The 9,411-nt window shown below is 56.7% G+C and overlaps 1 protein-coding gene across 1 annotated transcript in view; it reads left to right on the top strand.

Annotated features, from left to right (window-relative positions):
- Positions 1-9,392, top strand: part of ZNF316 (zinc finger protein 316) — a gene marked incomplete at its 3' end in the record, with an annotated part of 11,938 nt that extends 2,546 nt beyond the window's left edge. Inside the window, exons 5-6 of the mRNA XM_021718889.1 lie at positions 190-303; positions 9,163-9,392. Coding sequence (XP_021574564.1) covers positions 190-303; positions 9,163-9,392 — 344 coding nt within the window. The remainder of the gene's footprint in view (positions 1-189; positions 304-9,162) is intronic.
- Between the last annotated feature and the right edge of the window lie 19 nt (positions 9,393-9,411).

Here is a 9,411-nt window from a genome sequence, read left to right as displayed (position 1 = left end):
GTGGGGGTGGCTAGGGAAAGGCTCGTAGAGGAGGGACTGTGGGATCTCCAAGCAGAGTGGGTTGGGGTGGGTTGCTCCAGAGAAGAATGGAGGAGAGGAGAGGTGGGTGGTGATAGGGTGGGGGTGAGGGGAGGAGATGGGGCTGGGCTGCTGGAGCCGCCTGTAGCTGCCTTCTGTTCTCCGGGGCAGGATACCCAATCCCCAAGCCCGATCTGATCTTCCGACTGGAACAAGGAGAAGAACCTTGGGTCCCAGACAGCCCCCGTCCTGAGGAAGGAGACATCGTCACTGGTGTCTACACAGGTGAGCATCAGATGGAATTTTGTGGGGTTTGCATGGACATTGCTTGGAGCTGTTGTCAGACTTTGGCCTTTACCCAAGCTCTCTGCAGCTCTGGTGCTTGGTCCCTCTGACTGTTGCCTCTGACGGTCCCCATGCTGAGAGGCTAGGGTAGAGAGGGGCTACCCTGTGCTGGCCTCTGCCTTTGCCACTTGGATCCTCTTGGTTCTACCTACAGGGAGACCCCAGGGCTAAACGGTCCTTAGAGAACCTAAGGCTCCTCTTAGGAACCTTCAAAAATGATTCCCTGTCCCCACCTTGGAACCTGTGACTTTTTTTGTACATAAAGGGCCAGTTGTCAGGTAGTCGGCTTAGAACCAGGGCCAGAAGCAGGAGTCCAGCATACTGTTGCTCAGGCTTTTCTGATCCTGTAGCACTGTCCTCTGACCTCTTTGCCTATTTGGCCATCTCTAGAGAAAGGAGTCCCCTCAACCTCCCCTGCTCTCCCTGGAAGGCCTGGGGGTGGGACTCTGACCTGGGCAGGTAGTTTGGGGCCTTCTGGAGAGATTTTGGAGCAGTGGGTACATAAGGCATTTGGGATGGTGAATTTTTTCTGAGCCCTTGGACCTAGCTCTGGCTCTGTTCCTTCAACTCTCTAAGCCTCTCTTTAGTCATCTGAAGAATAAAGAATTTGAACTCAATCCGTAGTCTCTTGCCTGAGGACGCTGGACTCTCACATTGTGTCTAGGTACTTTGTGGAATCTGGGAGTGATTCTTGGGGTTTCAGGGAGTTTCATGGAGGCCCGTTTTCTTACAGGAGGCCTGGGGCTGGACAACACTGGTAGGGAGAAGACACGAAACAACACCTAGATGTGTCTTAAAATAAAGATATGGGAAAACACACTGCTAGTAATATGCCCACAGAGGATTTTCACATGCACTTATAATCCTGACAGCTCTGTGAAGGGAGGGGAAGGACTGCTGGCCTCACTTGACAGATGAGGAAATTGACTTTGACACTGATTGTTAGGGTGGGTCAGTCTGCCTTCACTGCATTGCAGGATGCCGTTCCTGTCCTGATTCTCCCAATTCTCAGGGACCCTCTTGGACTCTTTCCTGGGCCTCAAAGTCAAGAGGTTTCTGGTTGGTAAGAAATATCACTGCTGCCTCCAGGATGAGGCTGGGTTGGAGGTGATACTCCTCAGAGGACCTTGGTGGAAAGTATGCTCTACTTATCTCAGAAAAGCGCCTAGAGGGGAAGGGGCCACAGGCCTGCCTTGGCATGTGGTCTGCATGTGCCTCTTGGAGGGTCCTGGGGTGGAGGCTTTTGCAGACTCCAGCCTGCATGGTACCCCTTTAGCCCTGGTAACATGTACCATGTGACCTGTGCTGAGGGGACTGGCCAGCTTAGCCAGTGCCCCTGCCATCTCCTGTGGCTAGTCATGGTGTTGGGGCTGGAGGGCCTGGGATGCCCTCTGGTCTTATAGTCTGCAGAGCCCTTGGTGGGTATGGGACCCACGCGCAGTCTTCGTGTGTCATGTGTCTGCTGGGAGGGGATGCAGTGGCAGAGGCTGGGCATAGCTTAGGCAGAGCAAAGCCATCTGAGGGCTCCCTTCTGAACTGTAGCTGTGTGCTGAAGGTCTCCCTCCCCTCTGTTCCCCCATTCCCTGCATTCATTTCTGTTCAGCTGAGTCAGTTGAGATTCCTGGGTTTGAGCAGGACAGAAGCAAACTGTTCCAGGGCTGACAGAATTTATGTTTCTAGACTGTAATCTTGCAAGACCCAAGGGTGTTGCTGTCTTGTGCTCTTTGACAAGGTGAGCCACATATGCTATCTGGATTCTGGCACCGCCCCATCAGGCGCCCACCCCTCCTGAGGGCCTCTGAGGCCCCTGCCTGCCCTTCAGGCCCTCAGCACCTGCCTCCAGCTCCCTGGGCTTGTTCACCTCCCTCAGCTCTTCACCCCGCCCTCTCCTACCTGCCTTCCTCCTTTCCTGGCCTGGCTTGCAGGGCTCCCCTTTTTGAGTGCCCAGTGTGGCTGCCTGGCAGACCCCTGTCCCTGGCTGAACCTGTTCCTGCTGGCCCCCAGTCTACACTGGAGCAGAGGATGTGGCTGAAAGAAGCTGTGCCTACCCTGACTTTGTCTCAGACTGGCGGTCCAGCCTGGAGTCCTTGTAGGGCTGGCTTTTCCACCCTCTGAGATGGATCTCTGGCCTCTGCTGCCTTCCCCGCCTTGTTTGCTGGCTCTGAGACAGATCAGGCCCTCTCAGTTCTCTCCCTGGATTCCCTCAAGTGGTGCCAGGCATTCAGTGCACTTGCACTCTGCACTGCCCATCCCCAGACTTTTCTCTGCTGATCTCGTCCGTCCAGCTGTCCACTTGGTGTCTCCTCTAGGATATCTGATTAGCATCTCAGGGTGGACCTGAATTCTCCCACCCAGGCCCCTCCTGCAGCGTCCCCAGTACCCGAGTGGGCCTGGTCACGCGCCTGAGCAGTGCTTGTCCCTCTGCCTCCCTTGCTTTACCCCCATGGTGGCCGGCAGGTGGCAACAGGTGGCCCTCAGCTGCTGGCCAGCTGCCTTGCCCTTCGGAGGCTTCCTCGAGTGCTGGGGATGCTGGGAATGGTGGCTGACTCTCCAGCATGCCCTGAGGCCCGCCGCCCCAGGCTGTTCTCACCCTGCTCCTCAGGCTCAGCCCTGGACAGCCTTTCTCTGTGCCTCCTGCCTGCCTCTGGGCTTTCAGGCTGCTGTTTCCTCGGCCAGGATCTTGAATGCCTGTCATGTGGCTGGCTCAGTTCAGTTCACAGGGCCCCTTGAACTGTGTCTTCTCTGACATTGACTTCAGCCCCCCCCCAACTCCAGAATGTTTCCAGCACTCACACGGCCCACAGTGAGCCTGCCTAGGTACTAGCTTCCTGGTTCCTGCCCACCTCCTGCACAGGCTGCAGCTCCATGAGCGCAGGCACTGTGCTCTGTTCACCCTGTGTGTGTCCTTGGTGCTCAGGACACGCATGGTGAGTCAGGCAGTGGCTTCCAGCAGCCTCCAGGTGCTGTGACAGCCAGTGGCAGAGCCTGGCTCCCAGGGGGGCTGACTGTCCCCCCCCTCCCCGTGTCTGTTGCTCCTGCCCCTCCTCTAAAGGTGAAGGATAGAAGGGAAGTACAACATGCAGGAATTAAGTAGCTTAAACATTCCACAGGAAAGCCTGGAGATGAGTTTAAAAGACAGTAAGAGGTAAAGACACACTAAGGTAACAGGATCTGATGGTCGGGAAGTAGCACAGTCAGTGGTGCTGGAAAGAAACCCTGAGCAGTGGCTGCCTAGTTCACAGGCGCCCTCAGGTGCTCCCTGCCCCAGCTACTCGCAGGCAGAGGCTGGCAACAGGTGGTTTCTACCTCACAGACTTGTGAGCCTCTGGGCTGTGCCTGTCTTCCCACTGGGACCTGGGGAGGTCTGTCAAGGGAAGCTTCCCTTCATTGTCATTCCCTGAGGGGACACTGGATGTCACTGAACCCCCTTCTCTAGTCCTAGGGGACAAGGGGCTCAGGTCCTGTCTTACCTTAGACCCTTAAGCTCGGGGCCGGTAGAGGAGTGAGGGACTCCATGGCAGAGAGGAGGGGATTCTTGAGTGCCCTGGTACAAACGGCCTCAGGTTTCAGAGGTGACAGGGGGTGCGGGAGGAGGGAAAGGTGAGAGCAGGGCGGGGTCCCCTGGCCCAGGAGTGCTTTTGTCTTCCAAAATTGCATGTGAGGAAGGGCCAGCCCTTGGTTTCCTCTTAATACGTAGTCCCTGGCGTTTAGATCTGCGTTTTGCACATGAGGGGGTTGAGGCCAGAGAGGCCGCTGGTTCTTCTGAGGTCACCCACCAGCTAGAGGGCCCGTTGCTTACCCTCAGAGGAGGGCCCCCTCTTCATAGACCTGTCTGCCTGGCCAGAGCTGGCAGCGAGGACAGATGGCAGCACATACACTGGCCATGCCCAGGAGCCACCACCTCCTCCAGGCTCCAGCACAGACTTACCGGGCCAATGCCATCCTCGTCTCCCTGGAAGTCCTCAGAAGGAAAAAAGACCGCGAACACCTGCAGAATCGGGCACATCGCCCCAGTCCATCTCCTCCCTTTGTGACCGTCCCCAGTGAGGGAGGGGCTCTCCCTGAGCCCATCTTGAGCCCTGTGTCTGGATGGAGGAGGCTTCATGGGGTGGGGGACACAGCATGGTACAGGTGGGGAGCAGGTGTTGGATTCACTTAGGGAGCTGACTTCCAGGGCTTGCACCTAGGGCTGGGCCCCAGCAGGGATTGGTTGGCAGGGGGAGAAAAATGGAGCTGTTCAGTCAGAGTAAGCCCAGAGACCCTATCTCCTAGGCTAGTGTGTAGCTGTGGGACCACCGTCTTCCCCAGGGCCCTTTAATTGGGGCCCTGCACAGCCCCCACCCTGTGTCTCAGTCAAGGACACTTACTGGAGATGTGGGTATGGGCCGTGGCTGATGGGGACGTTGGTTGGCCCCTAGGATTATCACCAGTCTCCTGTACAGTTAAGCCAGGACCTAGGAACAGAGGCTAGGGAGCCTGGTGTTCTGTGTACAGGATTCTGGGTAAACTTACAGCTTTTGTGAAGAGGACCACCTTTCCTGCGTTTGGGGATCTCGGTGCATTCAGGTTCTTCTTCAGGACCTTGGCTCCACACACCCTGCTAGGAAAGGCCAGGAAAGTGCCAGCTGGAGGGTGCCCTGCCTCACAGCCTCCCCTCCCTCTGCTCCTTCTGGTCCAGTCAAGGAAGTGACCTCAGGAGAGCTGACCTGCCTAGAGCACAGAGCTGGTGAGTGGCCTGCCTAGGTTAGGGACTGGGGCCCACCCTCACAGAGAAAAGGTCTGAGACCACGTGCGCCTGGGAGGAAAGGAGCATAGCCTAATCTTTGAGGGACAACCCGAGTGCCAGCGGACAGAAGACAAAGGATAATCAGCAGGGGAGGCCTCAGAATCTCCAGTGACACATGGCAGCCAGTGCCTAATTGTTACCTAATTCCAGTAACAATGGTAATACTCCTCATGGCCTCTTGTAGATGCTTTATAGCTATTCATTTATCTGATCCTTGCAACAATCCCACAAGGTAGGATGACAGGTGTTATAAACCTGTTTTACAGATGGAGAAACTGATACTAAATCACTTGCCCAAAGTCACGAAGGGGGGTTCAGACCCAGGCAGAGCCTGTGCCCTTGAGCTGTCTTTCAAGATAAAGCAGAGGGAGAGATGGCGAGGATCCCTGCCTGGCCCATGCAGTCCTCGTAGAGCTGAGCAGATCCAGGGCTGTAGCCTTAGGAGACTGACTTTGGTAGGGTATGGTGGAATGGTAAGCCTGTGTGGAAAACTCATTATTAAGATTTGAAGAGGAGCTGGGCATGGTGGTCCAGCACTTCGGGAGGCTGAGGTGGGAGGATTGCTTAAGCCTGGGCAACATGGCAAGACCTTGACTCTACAAAATAAAAAAATTAGCTGGGTGTGGTGGTGCCTGCCTGTATTCCCAGCTATCTGGGAGGCTGAGGTGGAAGGATTGCCTGAGCCCAGGAGGTTGAGCTGTGATTGTGCCACTGCACTTCAGCTTGAGCAACAGAGTGAGACCCTGACTTTAAAAAAACACACACAAAAATAAAACTTGAAGGGGAACCTCTCAAGACCCTTTGCAGGTCAGGTATCACTTACTTTAGGAAGGCAGCTGAGCCAGGTGTTGGTGTGTGTGGAGGGAGGTGGAAGATATCTTACAGTGACAGCCTCAGTCCTGAGGTCTTTCATGCATTCCCTTAGCACCTGGCCTGCTGGATGGTCTTCCCCTCGTCCAGCTTGTCACTGCTTCTACATTGTGGGACTCTCTGTCCCCAGGTCAGGACACAGGTTGTGAAGGTGTCTTCGTGGCCAAGTCCTGGCTGGTTCTCCTTCCCTGGACAGTTGACTTGAGCCTCGACCTGCCTTGCCTTTATCCCTAACCCCTTGTGGTCCCTCGGGATCTGCCCAGAGGTCTAGGTGATTACCGCCCAAGGTTGGGATCCTCAGGTGCAAATGGCAGCTGCAAGGAGATGGACCGCCAGCCCCATCCGCAGGGTGCCCTCTCCCCCACTCCCCCACTCCCCCCTGTGGTTCCGGAGGAAACAGCCATGCTTGGCCCGCTGGCCAACTGCCTTCCAGCTGTCGAGAGATGCCCCATTAGCCCTCCCATTCAGGGCATCCTGTCACCCCCTGGCTTGGGTCTGCTAAGTAGAGCTGATGAGTCCTCACTTGGACCCCAAAAAGGCTTTTGGATCTGAGAGCCAGCAAACTCCCTGGAGCCCTGTTCCTGGAGTCATTGTTACTGGACATCCTCACTCCAGGGCTCCTGTCCATGTTGGCAGCAGAAAATAGAACAGAGCCCGGCCTTGAGGCGGGCTGGTCTTCTGGGTGCCCACCAGGTCCCCTCCCAGTGGCCCCGGTACTTGCTGGGATCTCCCCTCAGGGTGCAGCCAGCTCTGACTTCCCAAGGACCTGGATGCTGTTCCTCTCTTGCCCGCTGCCTAGCTGGCCTCCATCCCCTTGCTACGCGTTTAGATGTGGCCCACACCTGTCCCATTGTTGGACAAGTGGCCGTGCCATCTCCAGAGCTAGTGGGAGGTCCCCACTACAGAGCCTGCTGCGGTGAGGGTGGGGCTCCTCACCCCAAGTCAGAGGGCTTTTCCCGCCGCTCTCAGGCTCCAGGGAAAAGGTGCTGTCAGAAGTCATTGGGACCTGGCCCTCCTTTCTGGCTCTTGGAGCAGAGACTGCTGTGGGTGGGATTCTCACTTGCCCTGGGTGTCCAGCTCCTGGAGACTTACTCATCCAGCAGATGGTCATTGATCCTTGGCTAGGCCCTGGGGTGCACAGACTCACGCCACTAAAAAGTTGTACTTGTTCCTCCACTTGAATTCTCTCTACCTTGGGGTCTCTAATTAAAACTGCTCAAGACCTACATCAGAGCCTACGGGTGGGAGCCTTTCGATTGCTCCGTTAGCCCTGTCCTTCGAACACCAACTCCTCCCTGCCCCATAGGGGTACTCCAGCCTTCCCAGACTTGGGGAGCACTGCTGCCAAACAAAGAAGGGCATCCGGTAAGGAGGAGATGCTTTTTTGCCTGCTCAAGGGGACACAGCCACTTCTTGTCACTCATGGGTTGGCTGCAGGTGGCAGTTAGAGGTAGACCCCCTTTCTCTCTATATGTTTTCTATAACATTACTAACTATATAAAACTTAGAAAGTATTACAGAGTGTTAAAAAAATAAAGACTCATTTGCTTTTTCTGGAGTCTTACTCTGTTGCCCAGGCTGGAGTGCAGTGGCATGCTCACGGCCACCCCAACATCGACCTGCTGGGCTCCGGTGATCCTTCTGCCTCAGCCTTCTAAGTAGTCGGAACTACAGGCCACCACGCCCAACTAATTTTTTGATTTATTGTAGAGATGAGGTCTCACCAAATTGCCCAAGCTGGTCTCGGACCCGCGGGCTCAGGCAACTCACTCCTTGCCTTGGTCTCCCAAAGTGCTGGGACTACAGGTTTCAGCCACCGTGCCTGGCCTATAAAGACTCATTTTCTTATCCTTTTATAAGGATCCCTGTATTTTTCACAGCTGAAGCCAGGCCTGTGCAGTTGTTTTCCTGTGTGACTCTAGGTCGCCATATGGAATGCTGTGTGAGCACAGCTGTGCCAAGGCAGCGTTCGGCATGAGGGCCTCCCGACGCGTCCTGGGACCTCCTGGGCTCTGACCTTCCCTCAAGGATAGGGCTCAGTAGTGCAGGCTCAGCTGGCCAGATGACACCTGATAGAGGCCAGAGTCTTGGCAGGGGGCCCAGGTGGAGTGAGGAGAATTAGAACCTTCCAGGTGCTGACTCTGAGGTGGTCATGGTGTGGTGTAGAGAGCAGCCACGTCAGTGCTTTGGAACACCTGGGGTCACCACAGACCAGGCATCGTCCCTCGTGTTCCATGTGACTTAGCACCTGCTCTATAAACATGAGTTCATTCTGGGTGTATCATGACGGCAGGCAAATGGGCCATATATGGAGGAGCCCTACAGCCTTGACTTTGTGTCCCTGCTCTGCCCTCTCGGAGGGCAGAAGGGCGGTCAGGACTATAGCTCAGTGGGCAAGGGACCGCATGGCTGAAACTCAGGTGTGCTTGGCCTCTTGTCATGGGAATGTGCTTACGGCTCACCCCGGTCTTAGGCAGCTTGGGACTGTTTCCTGAGTGCACAGCAGATGAGGAGGTCCAGGCTGAGAGCAGCCTCTCAGGGAAGCTGGGCTTGAAGAGGAAAGGGGTGCAGGAACCTGCAGACGGTTGCTGGGGCCTGTTAGGGTCAGTGCAGAGAGCAGGACTGCCCACCCTCCAGATCAATTCCCTTGGCTGATGGCAAAGATGAGGGTGTTGGGAAGGCGTGCGTGCTTCTAAAAGGCAGGTCCTGGCCGAGCCCTTGGGAAAACAGCCCTGGTGTCTCTCTTTTTCTGAGCACGGGAACCCCGTCAGGGGCCTCGCCTTGGGTCTCACAGGAGCCTGCAGACAAGCTCCTCCCCTTCGTCAGAGGGGGCAGGCCCTGGAGGGAGCGGGCTCTGGAGGTACTGGAGGAGGAGAGGCGTCCTGGCCTTCCAGCAGGGCAGGCCCATGAGCATGCCGCCCGCCTGCGCAGTTCCTAACCGCGACGCGGCTTGGCAGGGCTGGCTGTGGGGCATAGGCAATCTCACTCTGACGAACGGAGGCGCCTTGCCCACGACTGGAGGGAGGCCCAGTGGTCGCGGGGCTGGGGGTGCCTCAGAACCTGCCATTTCCCGGGTCAGGAACCTGCCGGCGCTCCTGTCCTTTCCTCTGAACTCTCTTCCGGCCGCGCTTTGTCCCCTTCAGGAGCCTGGTTCTGGACGGACGACATAGAGGACCACGAGGAGGAAGACGATGAGGACTTCCTGGCGGAGGTGGCCGAGGAGGAGAATGAGCCCCCGGGACTGTGGTCGGCGGCCTACGGCGTGGGGGACGTGCCGGGAACGTGGGGTCCCGACGACTCGGATTCGGCGCAGACTCCGGAGGGCTGGGGGCCCGACCCGGGCGGCCTCGGGGTTCTCGCCGAGGGCTCCGAGGCGAAGCCTTTCCTGCGCG

This window comes from Carlito syrichta, unplaced genomic scaffold (genome assembly GCF_000164805.1).
Source record: "Carlito syrichta isolate Samal-C Ts95f unplaced genomic scaffold, Tarsius_syrichta-2.0.1 Scaffold113490, whole genome shotgun sequence".
NCBI classification, from domain to species: domain Eukaryota; kingdom Metazoa; phylum Chordata; class Mammalia; order Primates; family Tarsiidae; genus Carlito; species Carlito syrichta.
The sequence above is the reverse complement of the archived record's forward strand: the minus strand, read 5'-3'. Positions and strand labels throughout refer to the sequence as shown.